The 22,677-nt window shown below is 44.2% G+C and overlaps 6 protein-coding genes across 6 annotated transcripts; 3 read left to right on the top strand and 3 right to left on the bottom strand.

The window, feature by feature from the left end:
* Positions 1-2,509: 2,509 nt before the first annotated feature.
* AOL_s00188g290 (uncharacterized protein) lies at positions 2,510-3,333 on the top strand (the record flags this gene model as incomplete). Its single annotated transcript, XM_011128538.1, has 2 exons — positions 2,510-2,639; positions 2,705-3,333. The coding sequence occupies 2 exons, from the start codon at positions 2,510-2,512 to the stop codon at positions 3,331-3,333; spliced, it is 759 nt and encodes a 252-aa protein (XP_011126840.1).
* A 528-nt stretch (positions 3,334-3,861) lies between these two features.
* On the bottom strand, positions 3,862-6,206 carry AOL_s00188g289 (uncharacterized protein; the record flags this gene model as incomplete). The annotated part of the gene is made up of 2 exons (XM_011128537.1): positions 3,862-4,988; positions 5,048-6,206. 2 exons carry the CDS (start codon positions 6,204-6,206, stop codon positions 3,862-3,864), a joined length of 2,286 nt encoding a protein of 761 aa, XP_011126839.1.
* Positions 6,207-7,404: 1,198 nt separating this feature from the next.
* On the top strand, positions 7,405-8,796 carry AOL_s00188g288 (uncharacterized protein; the record flags this gene model as incomplete). The annotated part of the gene is made up of 4 exons (XM_011128536.1): positions 7,405-7,512; positions 7,628-7,846; positions 7,915-7,991; positions 8,067-8,796. The coding sequence occupies 4 exons, from the start codon at positions 7,405-7,407 to the stop codon at positions 8,794-8,796; spliced, it is 1,134 nt and encodes a 377-aa protein (XP_011126838.1).
* A 377-nt stretch (positions 8,797-9,173) lies between these two features.
* On the bottom strand, positions 9,174-9,995 carry AOL_s00188g287 (uncharacterized protein; the record flags this gene model as incomplete). Its single annotated transcript, XM_011128535.1, has 1 exon — positions 9,174-9,995. One exon carries the CDS (start codon positions 9,993-9,995, stop codon positions 9,174-9,176), a length of 822 nt encoding a protein of 273 aa, XP_011126837.1.
* Positions 9,996-12,520: 2,525 nt separating this feature from the next.
* AOL_s00188g286 (uncharacterized protein) lies at positions 12,521-13,276 on the top strand (the record flags this gene model as incomplete). Its single annotated transcript, XM_011128534.1, has 2 exons — positions 12,521-12,534; positions 12,619-13,276. 2 exons carry the CDS (start codon positions 12,521-12,523, stop codon positions 13,274-13,276), a joined length of 672 nt encoding a protein of 223 aa, XP_011126836.1.
* A 2,913-nt stretch (positions 13,277-16,189) lies between these two features.
* AOL_s00188g285 (uncharacterized protein) lies at positions 16,190-17,290 on the bottom strand (the record flags this gene model as incomplete). Its single annotated transcript, XM_011128533.1, has 2 exons — positions 16,190-16,846; positions 16,982-17,290. The coding sequence occupies 2 exons, from the start codon at positions 17,288-17,290 to the stop codon at positions 16,190-16,192; spliced, it is 966 nt and encodes a 321-aa protein (XP_011126835.1).
* Between the last annotated feature and the right edge of the window lie 5,387 nt (positions 17,291-22,677).

Here is a 22,677-nt window from a genome sequence, read left to right as displayed (position 1 = left end):
AGCCAGAGTTTTATATAGTTATTATCGAGATAGCGGATATAATTCATAATCTTATCATTCACAATTCCTACTTGTCTCGTACCCAGCCCCACGCAAATTCCTACCCTGCTCATAAGACCTAGAATAGTGTCCGAGCATTTTATACACGTATTCGTTCCAATTTAGTGCCGTAATACGTAGGACCGAGGAGCTCGAGATTTAGTCAACATGCAAGAGTTGCTCATCAAGTTAAAAAAAACCCCTACGGCTCCCAGCTTGTGTCAATGCCTGTCAGCTTGGTTAAAGGGTCGATCGTGTGGGCCTATGGGCTGGTTCGTACCCCGCACAATGCACGTACTTACATATATTCTGCATGAATGGTATGGTATGTTGATGCACAAAATGCAACATGCGGGGCTGTAAACCCACACATGAAGCATTCCTACCTCCCGCATTAATTATCACCATCTCCATGTAACACGGCGATTCTATTAGATCTCGGAAAATGCGGAGAAATACAGACTGGAATCTTTTGCAAAGCGTGGAGGTGGGTAATAGAAAGTGTAACGTTGAGTTAAGCTTACGATGAATAACTGTTTTAGTTCTAGCTAACATGAAACCTACATCTATGAACTAGATTTAAGCTTACGGGGAACTTGGCATTCGGGTAAGATCATGTGCCTCTTGTTTTTTTCCTTTTTTCCTTTTTCTTCAGTTTGGCAGTAAATATTAATAAGTTTGATAGGAAAGGACAGAACACATGACTTAGAATGGGGGGATGCGAGCTGCCAAAGGTTGCACCCTTTGGTCATAAAATATTCAACTATCAGAATGTAAGATATAGCTAGCTGCAGGACACTAAGGTATATCAGTATTTAGGCCTAATAGTTCGGGTATTTCAGTAAGTAGTTTCTTTTTTGGCGGCTTCCAATCGACATATATTTTAAAACTCAAATGAAAATTTGATTGTGGTTCGAAGTGCGGGGTTTATTCGATCTTTCTTACAGATCCTCTTTCCCAAAAATGATAATAATAATAACACATAAATGAAAAATAGAGATGGGTGAGAACGTCGTTCAGCTATATGGAAGCGCAGGTTTTTTCCTATAAACCCTGAAAGTAAAGTTGGCGGATTTTTCAGACACCATCTTGCATATTTTCAGTCGACATGTCGCAGCCAAAGTTTATTAACAGCCGATCGGATTGATAACTTCGGATTAGGTATCCATTTCAAGCGGTAGATTGAAAAGGATTTCAGGGTTTCTTACCAATTAGATGTAGTTAATCAGGCACGTTTCTTCCCGGGTTTCTTATTCTTTCCGCAGGCCTTGGTGTGCAGATATTTTTGATTCGGAGTTCTTGTAGGTAGCGTACACCATGAATCTTCTCGCCGATAGGTACCTACTAGATAGAATCGGTCTGAGTACTACTAAAAAAAAATTCGGACAGCGTAATAGAGATCTACCCTTCAAAGCTTTGGAGACGAAGCTCCGATTCATTAACAGTTAAAAGATTTTCTTGTCGCCAGATTGGCTATTGTCAATCAGCGGCCCGATCGGACCTTCAACGAAGCCGGCATAGTATAGTGGTTAGTACGTATCGTTGTGGAGACCCAAAGGGTTATTACACTCCCGATACAGCCTCAGTTCGATTCTGAGTGCCGGCAAATCGTGTCCTTTCAACAGAAATTTTCTTTTTGTGCCCGTGTGTGTTATTTTTTGGTGAACAACCCAGCTGGTTTGGTTTTGTAATGCAACAAGAAATGAGTTCGTCAGGTCTGAGTTAATCAATTGAGGAGCTATGCTGTCGTAAAGGATCTTGATGTTATGAGCTTCGTTGGATTGTTTTTGTGCTTAGGTCTGTTATTATTGTTGCCACTGAGACTCGATTGAATTCCCTAAGCCATGATCTTGTCAGTCTGGGGCATGAGCCTCCTAGGATCGGATCCTTAGCTCCATTCTACCACAATTACAACGAGAGTGAGATATCGTGTTGATATCATGTCCTATTTGCATTTTCCGGGTATTTATAGATCTATAAAACTCTGAAGTCGACTCAAAAAGCTTGCTGTGAGAAATGCTTATCTATGTATCTATGAATGGTTATTAATTTCGCTTTCCCATCTAAGGATATATGGTAATACTCGCTATTCTAGGTATGGTTAACGCGCGTCATGTATGCATATATCCCAGGCGAGAAACTTGATCCTCCACCTTTTCTAATTAGGATTTGAGATCCTACTCCGGTGAAAAGCTTCATCATCATCATTCAGCTAAGCGCTTCGATGGCTTATAATCACTCTATAGAATTGTTTAATCTCTGTCTTTATAAATTCCGAAAATTAAAGGATTGACGATAGTAATCGCCTATAGGAAGCAATCCGCCAACTACAACCATCGATATTAAATTGCAAAATCGATCGATTCTAGCTAGCGATTTAAACCTAGAATAATTATAATTATGGGTTCAAAGTGGGACCTTGATCTTGCATTTCCCGATTCGCCCACCGACGAGTACTCCATGGGCAGCAATGGCAATTTGGCATATGGGTTCCCAACTCATGCACAGCAGTCAGGAGGTACCGCGTGTGAGTATCAAGATATTCCTCAAGGTTGGCTATTACTTCCACCTCGCCGGTTCCCAGATTCAGTTTAGAAGACGTAAATGAAAGATCCAGAACTCGATAGAACCAAATATTTAGTTGAAATTGTGTAGTAACTAACAGAAATCCTTGCACAAATCGCAGAAACCCAGCTTCCTCAAAGATTGTCCCATTCGCCACGAACAACCCTCGAGGAAGAAATTCCCGGCGGCAGCGGCGAACTCGTAGGTTGTATCATCATCAACGCATCATCAAAAAAGATCTGCCTCTTCCTCGAAGACACCTCAGATTTGATTGATTCAGAAGAGAGACTATCAATCCCCAAGTGTCGTCAAGCACCTAGTGAGGGTATCAAGCAGGCCGCCATCCGTGCGGGGGAAATGACGGGAAACAAATGCTACCTTTTACCAATCGGAGGGGATGAAATCTCTGCATACTCAGGATTTTACGTTCATCCTAAGGATATGGGGGCTATAGCGGCCGAGTCAAGTGCTCCACCGGCTGGACAGCAAGTCGAAGGTATCAGATGGTTTATTGCGGCAATCGATGAAAAACGTCAAATGATTAAAACGCGCGAAGAGATGAAGGCAAGGAGGCGTTCAAAAGTTCAGGAACCTAGAGGACATATATGGGTGCGATATCAGTCCGTACTCAACAGACTGTCAGATACTGATAGAGATGCCCTTGAGGCAGCAATTGATGCGACAAGATTAGACTGGCCGATTTTACTTGATGGCCGTCGAGTTAACTAGTAGATTCGAATTCAAGTATCTACACTTATAAGGAATCTAAAATTTAGATTTGCGGTGTCAGTCAATTCTAAAACCTTGCTACCTCAGCTTATAGCTTATGATATGATGCTAAGGGCGTAGGCGTCAAAGAGTATATCATGGAAATGTATGTATGTTATGCATCTATGTCATGAGCCGGGATCTAAGCTCAGACGCGGAATAGGCCGGGGTAATAATATACGCCGCCTATTCGTGCTAGGACCTAAACTTCGAACACAACCTGGACGCTAGATACCATTTAAGAACTCGACGTAAAATAGCTAGAATATCATGTCAAGGCTCTTTTTTAGCGATCGCAACGATACGAAGAAGTCTATACAACCGCTGCTAAATATAATATACAAAGTCCCATAAATAAAAATTGCTATATTCATCCATAACGTTATACATAAATTAACCCTCATTAAAAACCACGCTGAAATCGTAAACCTAGGTATCATGAATATCGCTTTAAAACAAAACCAAATAACACCCTTCTCTTCTTCAGGTTTATATACCTCTTGTAAAAATCCCTTTCCCCTTGACTCTAAGATCCTTCCCACCCTCCCACTGTTCAGGATCGCTTCTATCCCCCATAGCAGCCGCGCTCCAATCAGAACTGCCCCTTTCCTCCTCGCCTCCATCCTCCGCACCACTGCCCTGCTTTTTTCTCCTTTCCATATCCTTCCTCTTACTAGCCGGTAGTGCTCCAGCAGCAGACAAAATCTCCTCAATCTTCCCCCTTTTATAGCTGACCGCCGAATCCAAGGGCCTCCACCGAAAGATATCGCGTCTGTTTAGGTCATACCCCTCTTCGATAAGTTGCTGAACCTTCGAAACATCGTTATATAGAATTGCGGCGGACAATGCAAATTCGCGGAGTTTGTTGATATCTTCCCTATCCACCCCTACGGTTTCTAATATTTCTAACACCCGTTCATTACCCGTCGCACCGGTTAATAATGCGGGCGTTATCCCCCCATCTGCAGATTTTGCAACTCTCCCGCCGTTTGCTAGAAGCGTTTGTAAAATTTCGACCATTATTTCTGGGTCGGTATTTTTCTTTCGACATATTAATGCGATGTCCTTCCTGTTCTTTCTGATAGTGGCGTTAACGTCCGCGCCGGATCTTATTAATACCCCTAGGGCACCGAGATTATGTGCTGCAACGGCATGGTGGAGGGGCGATATACTGTCGTGATGAGAACGGGCGTTTATATCTTCCCCCTTTGAGATTAGGTATTCGATCATATCCGCGTCGGCGTACCATATGGCGTTCCTGATCAGCGTTTGAGTTTTATCATCGCAATCCTTTAGATTTGCACCACCGACTTCGACGAGTTCTTTTACAAGTTCGAGTTTGTTGAGGCGGATGCACATGTGAACAAAACTAAAGCCCATTGAAACTTCTGCAAGACCGAGACCGTTTGGTTTCGAAAGATTAGAGATGGTGGAGGTTAGGTGCGTTGGTGTCAGGTTTGTAGACGACGTGTAGTAACGCATTACAAGGTCGACGCCGAGTTTTAGTGATGTACGAGAGCCTATTGTAGATTTTTGCATGGACGTCATGACACTTCGAAGATTGAGGCGCTCAGGTGATGGTTGTGATGGAGGCGGAAGGCGGGATTTCGGTTCTTCTGTGGAAAGTTAGGAGGCTTGTGGTACAGTATGAAGGTTTCTTATTATCGAAGCTTACTAGACGACCTTGTCTTCGGTTCCACGACAGGCGGTGAAGCCCGAAGTTTTTCACGTTCGTGAACATATTTTGCAATTGCATTTATCTTTTGTCCTTCTGTTAGGCTAGAGTTTTTGAATTCTAAGTCGATTTGTCTGTTGATGTCGGCTATTAAGGCTTCGGTGTCGCCGTCTGATGGTGAAGTGTGAGTGAGCGATTTTGTGTACTTGGATATAATATTATTTGCTTCTTGACGGTATGAACGGGAAGACTGGGGGTTATTTGTGTTTGTAGATTGACCAGATAGTCGTGGAGGAGGCGGAGGAGGCGGTGATCTATAAGTCCAAGGCGTAGGAGTTGGGGTGGTCGTGGTTGTATAATTTGAATTTTCACTGTCGTAGAAAGAAGTATCTGTATCCTGGCTCCCTATCGATACCGGAATCTTGGGCGGAACCCTCGGAACGTCGTCTACGTTAAACCAGGTTTTGTAAACAGGTACCTTCGGTGGTAGTGCCGGTACACTGGGTCCTCCCACGGTAGATGTATAGCCTTGCGTCCTTGCCGATGGAGGTGGTGGTAGTATTCTCTTCCCTACTATGGTAACCATCTTCTCTGATACAGGAGACTGTGCAGCAGCTGCAGCAGCGAGAGGGCCAGACAGCAGTATGGATGTAGCGGGTGTTATATTTTCTGCAGCAGCATATTTGGCAGAATCTTTAACAGCACTTTCCATAGTGCTGTCCACTATAGCACCACCACTGCCAGCACCACCAACTGCCGTACTTTCCGTACCACCAATCCCACTACCAGCAGTGGTCCCTCCATTCTGAGCGAACTTGTAAAAGTCAATCGCATCAACATGTTCCTGCCGGGATTGCCAATAAGACAATTTAGCGCCCAAATCCTCATTTTCTAGTCCTCTTCCCAGTCCTCCCCCTTCTATATTGCCATCGCCACCAGCCCTACTACTAAATCTGACCGAAGTCTCTAATCTTAGTGAGGAACCGGCTGATGTTAAGGGTGCTTTCAGGGGATGTTCTGCGCGCTCATGCGAGGCCGTAGCACCTGCTAGGGAATTCTCGCTTGTGGGTGTATGAGGCTCCCCAGCGTGGTTGGAAGGCTGTGCTTGGCGTTGAACTAGGTGGATTTCATTGCTTGATGGGGATAAGTTGGATGACATGGTCCTGGAGGCCTCTCCGGTGTCATATTATAGCATTCGGATCCCGGAGTGGTGTTGGCTGTCGAAGCAGCAGTTGGTGGGTTTTTCGTGGGATTTGGAGGAATATGCCATGGAGAAAGCGAAAAGTCCATGCAATTGGATTCTTGGAATTCGTCTCTGCCTGGAGTGTTCGGGCCTGGTTAGCGAAGAGATAGCGGGGTTCAGCCATCAGCCACGCTATTGGACTATGTGGCGGTGCCGGATTTCATGTGTTGACGCGTTGATGTGTTGATGTGTTGAGATTGAGGTTTAGAAGTCACGGGCCTGCCTAAAAGGGAAGTCGTGACGGGAATCATATCTGTTCTCGTTACGATTTCCGGATCCGGACGGTACAATGCATTCAACACATTCACTCATAGTCTACGCATTTCATTCCTTCTCTTCCCGAGAAAGCCTTGTGACTGAGGTTGTCGACAAGTTATATAACTGCTCGTTGAATTCAGTATAAAAACCTTTGTCTTATTACAGCTGATATCAGACGCTACAAGCCTTTCCACCCTGACAGTAAGTAACATGTATATCCCAGCCAATACAATGCAATATCAAAGAAAAGCACCGCCCCGGGTATGCATATCCATTGAAATGCACATGCCATACCGTGGTTAACCATCGGCAAACATTTAAACTCTCTAAATCCCGGCCAATCGGTTACTTCCATTTCCCAGTCCCGGTCGTGTGCAACCTGCCCAAAACTCCATCAAAAGCATTCGTTTGCCGCAGGAGAAGGAAAAACTTGCCTCGGCTCAAATCGAAGTCGCTGGTGCTCTTCTCTTATGGGTAAATTTGGGCGCGGCCCGTAACAATCTTAGCTTACCCCAGACCATACGTACCTGATAGCTGCTACTGCATACTAAGTACTACTTAACACCACCAGCATCCTCCGAACGGCGTCGCCGATCGTTATACTGGCCTAGTTCCGGTTTAGGCTTCACGAGTCAAGTTAAAAGGCTCGGGACTCGGGAGGAAGTCTTAAGAGGCCAAGTAGTTGTAATAAAAAGGGTATTGATGACAGACGACCGACGCGGTTCCTCCTTTCTTCCTCTTTTTCTTTCAAAGTACACGCCCCATGCACGCAATACATTGCTTATGCATATTGACCAATAATAGAATCAAATAATCGAATAGACGGAGGGCCTCAAGTTTCTGAAATACATTGAAAATGTCGGCTGTCGGCCCCGTCCGCCAACCAATCGATGTTGCGTCGCTGGAGAAATACCTGATAACCCACGTTCCACGATGTTTTCGGGCACCTATAACGCTTAAACAGGTATTTCCTCCGTTCTTCCTTTCCGATACGCTTCAAGATTTTCATTTATACCTACTATAACCTAAATTCCTTATAAACAAAATTAACTAATAAATCCTCTTTGTGGTGATAATAGTTCGGCTATGGCCAATCCAACCCAACGTACCTCCTCCTCAACGGCGACGGCCGAAAATACGTTATGCGAAAAAAGCCACCAGGATCGCTTTTGTCGAAGACGGCTCATGCGGTGGAGAGAGAATATAGAGTTCTCCATTCTCTACAGGATACACCGGTACCGACGCCGAGAGTACATGTTCTCTGTGAGGATTCGTCGGTTATCGGGACCCCATTTTACGTACGTTCTCTTTTATACTACTAAAGAATAAAAGGATTATGGCTAACTGGGTATACATAAAACGATAGATTATGGAATTTGTAAAGGGGCGTATTTTTGAAAATTATGCAATCCCAGACGTTAGTGCTTCTGACCGGAGGTTAATGTATGCGCCCCATTCCTACCCATTCACATACATCATACCCGCTCGCACATATACTAATCACATATGATATCGCAGCTGGAAATCCGCAATCCAAACCCTAGCCCTCCTTCACTCCGTCAACCCAAATAACGTAAACCTCCAAAGCTATGGAGCCCCTTCAAACTTCTATCGCCGTCAGATCTCCACTTGGACCAAAATCCACGCTTCCCAATCAGCCGCCATAGACATCGAATCCAAAAAGCCCGTCGGCGATCTCCCCCATTTCCACGAAATGCTTAAATACTTTGGTGAAAACCTCCCAGAAGACAGAAACACAATTGTCCACGGAGATTTCAAGATTGATAATTTGATATACCACCCTACGGAACCCAGAGTCATTGGAATAGTAGATTGGGAATTATCAACACTCGGTCATCCATTATCCGACCTCGCCAATCTTTTGACCCCGTTTAGTTATATCAATCCCGAAGTGACGGTGCCGGCTGAATTCTCAGCTCATAAATATAATAACGACCTAAAAAATTTGCCGGGAGTCCCTAGTCCAGCGGAGTTGTTGGGATGGTATAAGGATATCGCCGGGTGGGATCCAACTCCGGATATGAACTTTGCATTCGCGTTTACGTTGATGAGGGGTAGTGCTATTTTCCATGGGATTGCTGCAAGGTATGCCATGAGGGTTGCGAGCAGTGCTCAAGCTTACGAGAACGGAGAGAAGAGGTGGGGGTATAGTGAGCTTGCGTGGGAATATACCAAGAAGTACGAGGAGGAAGTTGAGAGTAGAAAGAAAATCGAGCCCAAGCTGTAGGTGGGACATAGCGGTGTATTATATCTCGCGTGCCTCTTTCTTTTCTTAGGTATACATATATTTTTGTTTTTATCCGCCGGGCCAGGTTTTATCAGCCTCGAATCCAGGCGGCTTTTTTTATAACTAGAAAGAAATTCACAGGAAGCATGGACGAATCGCAGCAGCAATTAATTCTGGTTTACGAGATAAGGATGAATGCAGTTGAATCATGATTATTCATTATATGTTCGCTTTGAAGCTATGCTAAGGGAATCATCATATACATTTCAAGGAAAAAAGTACAAGGGAAAGGAAACCGCTTAATGCGTCATAAACGTATGTATATATATACCATGCATCCATTAGCCGTCCCGGTAGAAACAAAGACAAAAGAATCATCAAATCATAAACAGTCCGACAAGCATCCAGAACAATGCTCCTCCAACCACATAAACACCTTTATTGATCTCCACCCGTCCACCAGCACTACATCTATACCCCAAACTCTCCCAATAAGCACAACCACGTGGTGCATAAGTCTCCTGAGCCACAATCCTAACGACCTGTGGCTCTTGGTATATAATGGTAGTAGCAGGAGGTTGTTGGTATACCACCCAAGTAGTATAAACCTGAGGCTGATAAATCGTAACTACAGATGTGATAGGTGCGACTTGAACCACCACTGTCGACGGGGCAGGGTAAACGTATGCTACGCTTTGTGAGATGACAACATTACCGCACTGGCCATCTCCACCATTCCCGGGGGACCCATCACCAGAGTTGTAATTCCCACTGTTCCCGTTACCACAGTTGTAGTTCCCAGAATTACCGTTGCCGGTATTGTAATTTCCGGAATTACCACAGCCGGAATTTTGGATTCCAGAGTTTGTACAATCTTGTCGTTTTTCTAAGTCACTTTCCTCGCTGCCTTCTTCGACTTCATCTTCTTCCGGATAGTGGACATCCCAGGCTGGTGGAAGAGGCAGAGGTGTGGAGGTTTTGGCATATATTGTTGTCGTTACTGCGGGGAGGTGAGTTGTTACCAGTGTTCCTGGTTGTGGCTGAACACCTTCTTCGGATGGAGAAAGCGGAGATTGAGAGTTATCGACCCAATTGGTGTAATGAGAGATGGATGTGAGAAGACGGTTCCAGATTGGAGAGGGGGAAGCCGTGGCTGTGGATATGGAGAGGGAGAGGAGGAGGAGGTTTGTTGGATGCATTTTTCCTATTCTTGGCTTCTTCCTTCTTTTGTCCTTCTTCCTAGGTTGGTTAAAAATGAGCTGGGTCCCGTGTGTATATAATAGTTGTATGTGGGGGGAGGGGTGGTGAAGCCCTGAATGTGGATCGTGATGGGCGAGTTTGTAAGTGATAGAAGGTGTGTTGTGGTGTTGCAGTTTTTCCTGGACGGTATACGTTCGACTTGGTCTGAGCTTTTGTGGTGAATCAAAGTTAGGGCGGACTATTATGCCGTCGCCGAAAGGGCAGTATTGACGGATGCGGACTGTCTTTGGCAGACAGTTAAATGAGCTGAGACCGATCCTTGGATGGATGTATGTATGTATTCCCCCTTTATCCTAATTTTTACGTTCCTCTTGAAGTTGAAAGTGAGAAGCAGTGACCTTTTTTTTGGCACTTTAAATTTAGTTAAGCTATAAGTTAAGTTAACTATAATGTCAAGGTGAAGTCGCAGGTTGTTTGCTTCCCAGATGCCGGATGGTGGTAACCTGCAGCACGAGCGTCGCACGAAACGAATGTTTTCCCGTCTCAGATCTTAATGTTTCCCAAAAGATCTTTTTTCCCTCGCAGTGCGGAATTTGGGAAAATAAAACTTGGAGGTCGAGATGGATACAACTTGCTGGAATGAATATCCTGACGGAAATGGAATTGGTGAAACCGGACGGGAGATCAAGTCGTGATAAGGCGAGAGCACCTTGAGGATAGAAAGCTGTCCAAAATACTCAAATGCTATATGGTAAAGAAAAATTCGACGGTGGAAGATGAACAGGGAAGTTGCGTTCGAGCCGTGATGAGGTCACCAGGTGTATGCGATGGGTCACGGTCCCCTGTCTATCTGTACGTCCTCCACAATATCTCAACAAGAAGCTGCCGACAGGAAGTTCGAAATCGATAAGAGAAGGGAATAATAAGAAAGGAGAAACAAAAAATAAAATAAAATTTTAGACTTGACTTGGTGGAGGAAGAACTTAAGTACTAAACTAGTAGCAACTGAGGAAGTCGTAGGGCTGGGAAGGAGGTTTCTCGGTTTCTTGATTCCGATCACGAACGCCTGGCAGGTGGGCGCTGCTAGCTTGATCTAGCTCTGCGCTCACTCTCAGCGCAGCATGGCAGGTCTTGGTTGGCTAAACCCCGAAACTAGCATTTTTTTTTTTTCCTCTTTTTTTTTCAGTCTGATGGTGAATATCAAGGATTTCAAGCCACTGGCCATTGGCAGCAGGGTACTGCATAGCATAGGCAGAACACTCTTGAGTGTAACAGAATCAGGAGGTCAGAAATGGAGAAGCCTGATTTGACCTGTGAGCGTACGCCTTTCATCAAGAGCGCCTGCACAGTTGGAGGGTCCTTGCATCGTGCAATGTTCCAAATTTGGGGCTTCCTTCTCATGCTCAGTCCGATTCCAGATTTCAACGTGTACACGTAAAATCACTGGCCAACACAGCGGGTGTGGAGCTTACCTTGCCGCTCCGCTGTCTGGCGCATTTTTCTTCTGAATGGATGGATCTCAATGATGGAGGCTAGGCCTTCTTAGGGATCTTCTGGAAATCAAGGAGGTTGGAAATGGGGTGAGGTTGAGGATGTGTCTCGCCTGAATCGGTTTAGGCGCATTTCCCGGACAAACCAACCGAGGATGTTTGTGTGATCTGGTTCGCTGTCGGCTGCGGGCGGGAGTAATTTATGCTTCTTGGTGGACGTCATCGCATGACAATGCTGGCTAGGCTTATTGGCTAGGAATTGATCCGTTATATCATGAAGCATTCGAATAGAACTTTATCGTGAACAGGGCCAAAACCTTTGTCTATAGCCATTAATACTATGATTAGCTGTAAAACGGGAACATCCCAGGCCTGAACACGATTGACCATAACTTAAATTCTTTGACCTAATATAGAAGGCCTGAAGACCCTTTTCCTAGGCCGGCTGGGATTCGCTATCGACAAGCATAAGCTAAATATTGATTCAATGCATGCATGGTAACCCACGCGCGGTCACTGGGGAAAGGGCGTTCGCGTTTTTATCGAGGAAAATGATGAATCAGATAAGATGATGTAATAGATACCTGTTCAAGGTAATGGCCCCGCATGGAGGAACACAAGTCCGACCCTTTCTTTCTTTCAAAGTTCTATAATATAACATTAGTAATTATTCGTGACTCAGAATTCATTCGATAGCTGGATGGCCTGGCAGACAACGCGCGTTATTGCGAAATACAACATTTTAGTGCTGTTTTGGGTAGATGTCCCAAATAGCAAGTGACTACGCAAGGATCCTCTTATGAAGACTTCTAACTATACGGAGTTACGCGTATACGCGATATGGGATGAAGTTACTTGTATAAAACGATATATATAAAGTAAAAGTTTATAGAACTAGAGATTGAAATCACATTCATACTCTTCTATTCCAAATATATCAATATCTTATCTAAACCAATTATACGATCTGCGATAACTTCATATACGGACCACTCCTACTCATTTGTTAGTGAATTCGGTTTTCTCCTGCCGTCATGTCTTTCAAAGAGTAAGCCATTTTTATATTTGAAATTCTATTATGTGTTGAAATCGCCATATCAAAGCCTCAGGGCTAACTTGCATTCACATTTAGAACCCCATTTTACACTTTCGCCCCACCAGATATCACAATAGTCGCCAAAGACCAAGCGTTCCGCGTCCACGATTATGTCTTATCACCACAATCAGAGTTCTTTAAAACCGCATTGCAATCCGAAACAAAGGAAGCCTATGAAAGATGCATTAAAATATCCGAAATCCAGCCCAATGTCATGACCGAGGTCTTGAACTGGCTATACAGAGCACCACTCACCTCGCCCCTAGATACTGGCGACACCGCCTTCTCCACTTCCTCAGTAGCAAAGATGAAGGAAATACTACAAGCCCACGAGTTCCTTCAAATTAAAGGTGCTACGAGGGAGTACTGCAAATTCATTGAAGATGAGTTGCAGAAGTTGGGGACTGATCCGACCGTTCGTCATCCACGCGAAGACGGCAACGGAACGTTTCTTACATTCCACCGCAATTATACGAGCAATATCGCAGAGCTTTTGAATGAAATTTACAGATCCGGATGTACAGTTAGTAAGGAGGCCATTGCGAGATTGATTGCTACTATTTCTTACGATAACAACGGGAATGAATGTCGATTATCGAGGTTTGCGACTGCGGTAGAGAAGCTACAGGATCCCGATGGGAGGTTCTTTCGGGATATTTCTCTTGCACTAATTGCTCTGAGGATGGCTAGATAGGACGAACTCGAGTTGCCAACCCTGTTTCGGGCCTCAACTCTCGTGGCAATGGTTCCTCGAACGCCGCCATAGTGCCAAAGGTTGTATATACATGCAATACTTGTGTTTGACCATAGTATGTAATCAGAAACGGCGTATCGTCTTCCATCTTGCGGACTCTCTACACCAAATTCGTGTAAACTAGTTTCCCTTTTTAATATGATCCCTCCTTTCTTTTTAGCCCTGATGTTACACACATATATATTCCTTTCGGGCCCATAAGATATTTCTCAAATACAATACTTTATAAGCTCTGCGTTAATATGTCAGCATCCGGCTTTCTAAAAAAAAACCGCGGCGAGCTGGTCATCTGCGGCGAAAACATCATATCCGCGAAAAATAGTTAGCGGTAAATATCCAAGAAAAATAACATCCATAGTATGAGCTGTTAGCCCAATCTACCTGCTCACCGAACGCTAGCTCTTAGGATCTCTCCAACTTCTTCGAACCTCCGCTCCTTGTCATACATCATCATTGCCACCGTTTGTTTAACGTTCTGATCGACCAGGCCCCTGACCATCTTCAAAGTGACAGCCATGTCATGCTCCGGCCCAAGTATGTTTAAGATCTCGGCAGTCCGGTCAAAGTAGTTTTCCATGGATTGCCTAATCGAGGTATGTCCAGCCTGGCCAGGGTGGTGTGGCTGTTTGAGTGATGAAAACTTCTAGACTTTTATAAAGCTTTAAAGGGCTTATATAATTATGGTTTCGTAGAATAGGTACTCCCAAATTCTATAAGCTAATTTCAAGCGGAAAATTTTTTCTCAAGCGTGTAGATTTTTCAGGTCGCAAAAAAAAAAGTGGGGAGGGGGGAAACTTCCTAGTCATAGAGCTACAGCTACCTCAAATATAGATATTTAATATTATCGGCGGAGTTGATATGTCGAAACTACGTGTCGATCCCGGTATCTCTCTTGTCTAGGTTACGAAACTAGCTCCTGTCCTCCCCGTGCATTGCGCATTGATTGCTGAAATATTGCTGGGCATATTGAGAAACAGCCCAATTGGGCTGAATTTGAGAAAAGCACAGAGCTGGTGCGTCTCCCACGAAGTCATACCAATGCACAATACTAGACCTCTTAAGAATCGTAGCCCTAAAATAATGCGAAAGCTTTCCCTTTTTGTTGCCATGACTTTAATGAAAAACTTTGTCTCATGAGAAACCTCTAGCTAGGTCTAGGTACGAGACGAGGAAAACTTAACAAGCAACAGGATACCTGCGTTTTTCAGCCATAAACTAACCTTATCAATAAGCCAAGGGTCAACTAGATTGATTCTAGAATACTAACAAAGAGGCTCTTGGGCCCCGGCATCAAAAAATCTAGTCTCATATCTGTTAACTTTCAGTACCATGGTTGGAGGTGTTATGAATAATGTATCTGCGCGGTAATGCACAAGGATACGAGTCATTTTCGACAAAAAACCCGCAAATTTTTCTTTTAATTTACTTGTACTGAAGATTCACCTCGCTAAATTCCTTTATATCTATTGCAGTGTATGTATGCTGAGGTCATAATCTGTGCCGCCTCCTTACTCTGATGCCAAGTCATATAAAACCCCTAAATCCGGTACTTTCGTAGTAAGTATTTCATAGTGAGCCAAGTTTCTTAACAAAATCCAGTAAAGGTGAGTAATCTGAAGCACAGGAAGTGCTTATTGTATCGTGTTCATTTCCTACATTTGTAATCTGGATGTCTGAGCGCAGTTCGAATTACGATTGTTTTCACGAGTATGTAATGCGACTGCCCTGCGCCTGAATTGCCACCACTAGCACGCTGAATTAACGTGCCCAATTAGGTCTGAAATACTATTTGGACTCTCTAAAATATTATTAATAATAGGTCTAAAGGAAAAACGATTGAAAGTTCCCACTTGCAAGGCTGGAGCAGTAGGTGAGGGGGCCCATTGAGTGGGCATAAAGGAGCTAATGCGAACAAAGCTCCTGTCGCAGAAACAATATAACAAGAATCTGAGGCTCAAGTCTCGTTACTTCACAATGGATTCTGCACTATTGTCACAGTCGTTCTCCGCAGTATTTGCTAAGCCCTAGAGCCCTATAACCTTTTTGGACGGCACGCCTGCGACAACTGCTGGATGGATGCTACACGCAACGCAAATTGGGTGTTGGATTTCTGGCACAGCAAGCCCGTATTCTGCCTTACCACACAGCCTAAATTCTAGAATAAACTAAAGCATTAAAAGGTCTGAAAGTTGATGCGACTAGTGAGGGATCTATTCTCATTCTTCTAAGATCGTGGTGGAGATCCTAGCTAGAGTCTTATTTCAAGCCCCCACCTACAAAAATTTGAAAGAGTTAGTGATAATTTTGGTGTTGACCAGGTTTCTAGGTTTGGGTCATCTCGTAAACCGAGAGTAGTAGTTCGGGGTTATACGAGTTATCCGATTCTTTTTACTAGGGTGTGACAATATTTGGAAAGGATACTATAACATTGCTGCTGATTAAATCTATGACTAACAAAACGAATCAACAAAACATGTAAAAATAACGGCGAAGGAAAATGCGACGCTTATGTATCTAAGGAAACAGTACAGTGAATATTCTAGAAACGGAAGCCAGGCGAATGACAGTGGTGCAAAGAAAAATATCTGAGAAAAAATTTGGAAGAATTAAACAGTAAAGAGAATGTATGTTATAATGCTGAAGACAATGAAGCCGTTCAGCTTGGAGGAAATCGTGGTTGAGAAGGAAAATTAGAAGAATCGTTAAAAAATGAATAAAAATAAATAAAAAGAAAAGTTTCGTAGAAGAAAAGGAAATAGAATTTGAAGAGAGAAAGGAATAAAAGCTTGCTACCAGAACATGCTCAGAATACCCTTGTTAAATCTTGGCTACGCCTCTTTCTGGACAGCGTCTTTAGAGGTTTCTTAGTTTATTCAAAGCCATCTTGCTAGCTGTAGCCCTAGCCATCTTCTTTGACTTAGCCCAATCCGGGGACTCTGCTATGAACCCCCCATCGATGCTGACGGAACTGAACCATTCAATGAAATCGCCGTTTTTCTGATTGTCTGTATCTAAGTATACTGGTTGGGCCCAGCGTCTCTTTTCGCAGAATTCTTTCAGTTCCTGGATGTAATCACCCGCGCCTCGGCCAGCGCCGTGAGATGTACCATACGCCCCAAAGTCAGGGGCTGCAGTCCCAGGACGAGCGATCATATATGGATCCGCAAGTCCGTAGCCAGGATATCCGGACGAACTATATCCCCCACGTCGAGAAGGAGAGGCGAATTGGGCATTTCGGCTATCCCGGTGGGAGTCGATGTATTGGTCATAGTTGTTCTTACACATCATGGCGTAGGGCTTAATCAAAAAGTAGAACCAGTCTCTGAGACTTGAGTAGCCCTCCGCCCCACGGTTATGATATAAGCCCCCAATATATGCTTCGAAAAGCAAAGCGAGGGGTTGTTCGTCTGAATAACGGTCTGCAGGAGCAGTTGGAAGACATTGTGGGAGGTCAATGCGTTGACAAACGTTGGAGAGAACGACAGAATCAAGGAGAGCTTCCCGCATTGCCTATTATTCATGCAAACACCATGAAAGTTAGTATGTTGTGAAACTACGGCCACAGATACACCGCCTAGGCGACAGTGCATTGCAACTTATGACACCCAGATTCAATTCGAGGGAGGGAGCATGGATGAGGCTTACCAATAAACCACTCTCGGTGTATTCAATAAATTCGAAGTATAGAAAGTCACTGACAAGCGCCGTTAAAATACCATGTCCGAGGTACTCTATGCGCTCGTTTTGCCGGACATCAGAGGGATCCAATGGGCTGCGGCCAATTTTAGGGAGAACCACGAGACGCCAAATCTCGGGATCGGTAATTCTAAGCATTTGTGGGGGCCAGTTTTGAGAATAGTCATCCGCCGGGTCGATACAGGGGAACCTGGAATACCATGGCGAGCCAGAGCGAGACTGAGGGGGTGATCTGTTGCTAGAACTCGCGGAATGCATGATTCTTTGATTTTTATCCTTTGAAAAATCCTTTGGAATTTAGAGAGCTGGTTGCACAAAAGCTTGAAGCTAAGGAGCCGTCCCGAACAATCAGTTAGAGTTGACCAAAAAAAACGGACTTTTGTTAGCAGCCGATAGCTCCTGGAAAGGACTTACTATTGTTTCTCCTCAATTAAGGTCTTGAAATACTGGAACGTAAATACGAATTGTTTGGGCGCAACTAGCTGCGGAAAAGATTGAGAAAGATCGGATTAATCTTAAGAAGACAATGGTAAATTTGCGAGTGGTCTGAAACTAGATAATGAGATAATATAGTAATCGATGATTAGGGATTGCTGTATTCGAAGCGACAGAACGTGGGATTTATACCCATTGTTCTTGAACAATGGGTACCATGGTTGCTTTTGCACCGTGCCGTAGAGATGCCATGGTGATATGAGTTCGATTTTCAAATTTGACGGTCTCTGCCTGATGACATCGGATGTGAGAGGTATGGATGGGTATTTGATCGAGTGGTTAGCGGTCACAAGATTTCGAAAGGAGTAATGAGAATCCAAAATCTCCAGCGTCAGTGCCGCGGTGGCGGCGGGCGAGGCAGGGTACATTCGCCACTAAGCGTTCCGAGAAATTTTAAAAGTGCGGGAAACTTGAAGCTACGTAGCCTTAGCTTGGGTATGACTGTTGAATGGGCGAAACCGCACATTCGCCTACGCCGCGCTTTGGCAGCGAGTACAGAGGGTATTTTACAAGGATATAGACTTCTAAGTCGCTTCTACTGCCTGAGGCCTGTCCATAGCCGATATTTTCAGAGAATCGGTGCTAAATCTTTGATTCAAAATCATTTGAACCAATGAAATTTCATGCAAATTTTAGTGTGTGAAGCAGGTCACGTAGCTCGCAGGGACTCGCCTGTGCCGACGGTAAGAAACAAGGATCCTAGGATGTGAGACTCAATAAAGTGGTCTCAAACGCAGATATTCGAGTATGTAAGCCCCTCAAGTAAGGCCACCTTCAAGATGGCGTGGATTGGATCGAAATGAGTTCAATATGGACAGGGGTTCATCGTAGGTCCACATACAATACAATGCAGCTTGTACAGTGACAAGTGCCCCGGAATTTTACTTGGCAGGCATACTAAGATATTGAATCCAAGTTGTCGGGTCGCCAAAGGATTTCATTCGACACGCTTCAATTTGCTTGTAAGCAATATACCTCCAACCCAACGCAGTTAGATCGAAGATATCTAGATTCAAGTTGAGGCGGCGGATTCTTGGTTTAACTTGGCAGTACACTCTAGGGCCATGGCAGGTCCCGTCAGTATTGTTTGAGAGAAGCGATCGCAAAGCCTCATGCGCAGTGAAACTATGGTTCGATGTTGCTTTGATCATTGATAATGAAATCTTTGACGAATGAAATCCTTGCCACGAGCTGCACAGCCAGAAAGCTGGCAAACAACAAAGCTGAATTATTTTTTTTGAGCAGCTCGCAACAGCGTTCTGTGCCCTACAATTAAACAAGTCCCGGGCATGATAAATTTGAGGAAGATCGCGATCGCCCTAGGACGGATGTAGTAAGGGGACTTGGTGCAATGGATCTCTCAGCCCAGTGAGAAATTATCTTTTAACGAACAGGATGCAAACCCGACGAGGCAGTGACAATGACTGCCGGCTTTAGCCCACCAAAAATCAATTGTCGAAATATGGCACAAGACCCCTAAGCTAAGCTAAATCGATCCATGGCGTATGCGAAGGGCGGCCGCGGATACTCGTTTGGCTTCAAATGATATTAGCGTCAAGACTTATAACAGGGCATCTCGCCTGAACCATGCTAGATCCACTCTGCTAGTAGCAAACAGACTAGAGCTTCGACCGAAATGCGGCGTATAATATGAGAAACTCCAGAATGTCGAAACATATGCGAGGTCAGTTCGCTGCACAGCTTGACAGACGAACATGTGGGATGCATTCATGCGCAGGTAGACGTATAGGCTGCCTTACTTTCGATCTCCAAGCGAATAACCGTCAAGCAAACAATATGATTGTTTGCCGCGAGTCTACAGGAGCTCCCTAGTCCGCAGACGCTGGTAGGCGGTGCCGTATGGAGGGGAGTGGGTACGAACAATAGGCTTGTTTGGGTTCCCCGCTAAAATCGCCAACACGGTTTGCAGCCAGCGCCTTGTTGGAACCGCCCTCCTGCTTTCGCTTCAATCACGTGATTATCCACTTGGAGGCCAGGGTCGCATTGATCCGTCGCCCAATTTGGTAACCTCCTAGTCATATCCGCCAATAGGAACGTTGTACAAGAGAATCCTGAAGCAGCTCAGAAAACCGCGGCGCTACCACGTTTCAGCTTCAAAAGAAATAACTCCCAGCTCCAACATGATCATAAATGGTGGAGAACCTGAGGTCGACCGATCGCCTGTGAACTGACTGCGAAACGACTAGTTCACCGGCTCCTAGAATACATGTACATATACATGTGCCATTGTGTTGATTGGGAAGCTTTGAAGGATGTCTGGTTTCGGGATGTATGGATCTAGCTGATATTCCATAAATCTATATATGGCACAGCCGTACAGGTGCAAGTTCGGATTCTAGGATCCGAATTTCGGGGTTCCCTCGATCAGGCCTCAATTGTTCTACGAATCAAATGATATCATGCTTACTGTATCGGTCTATCCCACCCATGGAGGATCAGAATCCAGGCCAGCTGTTCGTTTCTTAGATGTATATCGGTGGCACAGATATCAGGCCCACAAAAGGTTTGATTTGGGTTCCGGCCTTAGCTTAGCCGATTCCCTGGAGCTCCTTTTCAGCTTACCCTTCGTCGAGGCGGTGAAAATTTTTTGAATCCACGGAAACTATTAGTGGGGATTACAAAAGGATAGGACTAATGGGAAGTGCGGTCTGGATGTAAAAATGCTCAGGTGAAATTTCCAAAGTGTTCATAATATCTCGAGAAGCAGCGGTAATATGCACATAGGAGGCGTAAAGTCCTTTGAATTTATATCCCACCATAATATAATACCGTTTTAAATTGTGATATGTACATACATACGACAGAACTAAAGGCACAATCGATCAGTACGATGTACTGCCATCAGGGATTGTAATTCAAATCAACGGATATATACATTCCTGCACCATAAGTATGCTATCTTTTGGGTGTACATGTGTGGACCGGGTTCTTCTGTGCCCCAGATCCCTTGATAATCACATGGCTCCTACTCAATGTATGACTAAAAGAGATGGTGTAGCACAGACTTAGGGGCCTTGCATTCGTATTCCATGGGTATATGCGCAGTACTGTGGCCTCGAAATCTCAAGATGTTAAAAGAATCCGAAATTATTACGAAGCTCCGTGACAATGAGTAAGGATAGTACGATACAGTATGGTGACCAATACCACCGATCCCGAGTTCGGATTGAAACTAGGCTAAAGGCTATCACACCCATATTTACGTAAACCAAATTTAAAAATATTTGTTTCATTTGCCCAAATAATGTACAGAATTAATTCCCCCAAAAGTTTACCAACTCGTAGTACACCATCAATGCGAGAGCGTTGACTTAGTATTATAGTGGCAGGCCGTAGCTTGATCATGATCATTCCTCCTTTTGTGGCATCTGTGAACAAGCCTAGGCTAGTGAGATAGTCACAGACATATGTATATGCCTACATCATTCTAGTAATCAACGCTAGTATTAGCCTATATATAGCTATACGAAGCCTCCGATAGTATAGGCCATACTTGAGCCTTAGGTCGTTGATAACCGACGTCATAAATACGACTTCTACCAAAAGTGCACGATTTTTATTTTTAAACAAGTTTTATACGTAGAAAATCCGTAGGCCAAGGCGAAAATACTGTAAGACCATAATCAAGGTCGATATCTACTTTAGCTGGGAAAAATGTGTATCTTTTCGCGTGCGTCTTGCCTTGCATAGATTACGGTTACGCCGGACGCGAATAAACCTAGCAGCCCTACAAATAAGACATCGTTACGCGGAGATCCATAACTTGGTAGCTGCCATCTAACCTCGGGGCGGTGCTCCAAGCAGCAAGTTCTTCTTGCTGTGCCGCGCGGCATCGGATCTTCTCAGGGGGATCCTACATACAGTCGGCAGTGCGCGGGGTGCTTAAAATCGAAATCACGAGGGTGCTCGAATAAGATATATATATAGAGATGACTCCGAATAAATACCTATTTTTTTTAGATATATATTTTTAATTTTAATGCACAAAATTACATATGCGTTCCATTTGTCATGTCGCAACAGCGAGGCAGTGGTGTTGCATGTTGAAGTTGTTAGCTGTATGTATGCTATATATGCATATTTGATGTCTATCTAGAAAGCTTAGACCCAGCCTATACGGCGAATTTTGAGCCTCATCAGCTCGTAGAACTCATTTTCAGAAACTACTGCCACAGAACTATTAATATGTATTGAATTAATGATGTTTCGGATTTGAGGGTCAACCAGTACTTTGTGTGGTCGGCCTGATTGTGCATGCGTATGCATGAGTAAGACGTTTCGAGTTATGTTCGCAACCTCAAGACAAGTCGACCTATGTTTGTGCATGCACAACCGATGCAGAGTCAAAAATCACATGAGCTCAACTGGGTGAGAATTACTTTACGATGACATCGTTTTCTGCCTGATATGGCGCGATGGTCAATGGTCCAATTAATTACCAGTATATCTTTATTAGCACTCCCAAAATTAGTAGATATTATATTATATTATGCAATCAGCCATGTTTTAAATCGAGATTTGCTTCTATATAGAAAGCTTAGTAGTGACATGATGACCTAGCCCCTAGGCCTGTCAATCATTTTGAAAACTCAGTTAGGAGCTAACAGGTGCCAGGTGAAGTATCGAAATCTGCCAAAGGGATTACTAAATCAATACTACGCGCCTGGGTTTCTTAATTTTACCATCAGTATGGGATCGAGGTGTTTCCTAGCTTTCCGCACTCCCTTAAATTTGGTAGAATGTTTTCAACCCATAAATTTATATAAAGTGTAGCTGCGACCGTGACGCTTTACGCTATGTCGGTAGCATTATATATGGAAATTTTGTGGCTTCCACAAGCGCAAGCTCCGCCACGGGGTTATGCAAAAATGCAAGAAACCTTCACTCAGGTTGTTTATTGACCCTCCATAATCTGACTAAGCTGATGGCTAGTGGTCCTTGGCTAGGGGTCCTGGGGCAGACGCGACAGCGAATGCATGCTACAACTTCGGTCATGACGAAAACATTCCAATATATTAAAATGGTCAAAATTGTGGAGACTCTGTATATATATTAAATCGCTAGACTAGCTAATCGACTCCCATACCTAGATCAATTAATAACAAGCATATAAACATAGCAAAAGAACC

Source organism: Orbilia oligospora (assembly GCF_000225545.1).
Source record: "Orbilia oligospora ATCC 24927 unplaced genomic scaffold scaffold00188, whole genome shotgun sequence".
NCBI classification, from domain to species: Eukaryota; Fungi; Ascomycota; class Orbiliomycetes; order Orbiliales; family Orbiliaceae; genus Orbilia; species Orbilia oligospora.
Note: the sequence above shows the minus strand (reverse complement) of the source record. Positions and strands in the feature narration are given on the sequence as shown.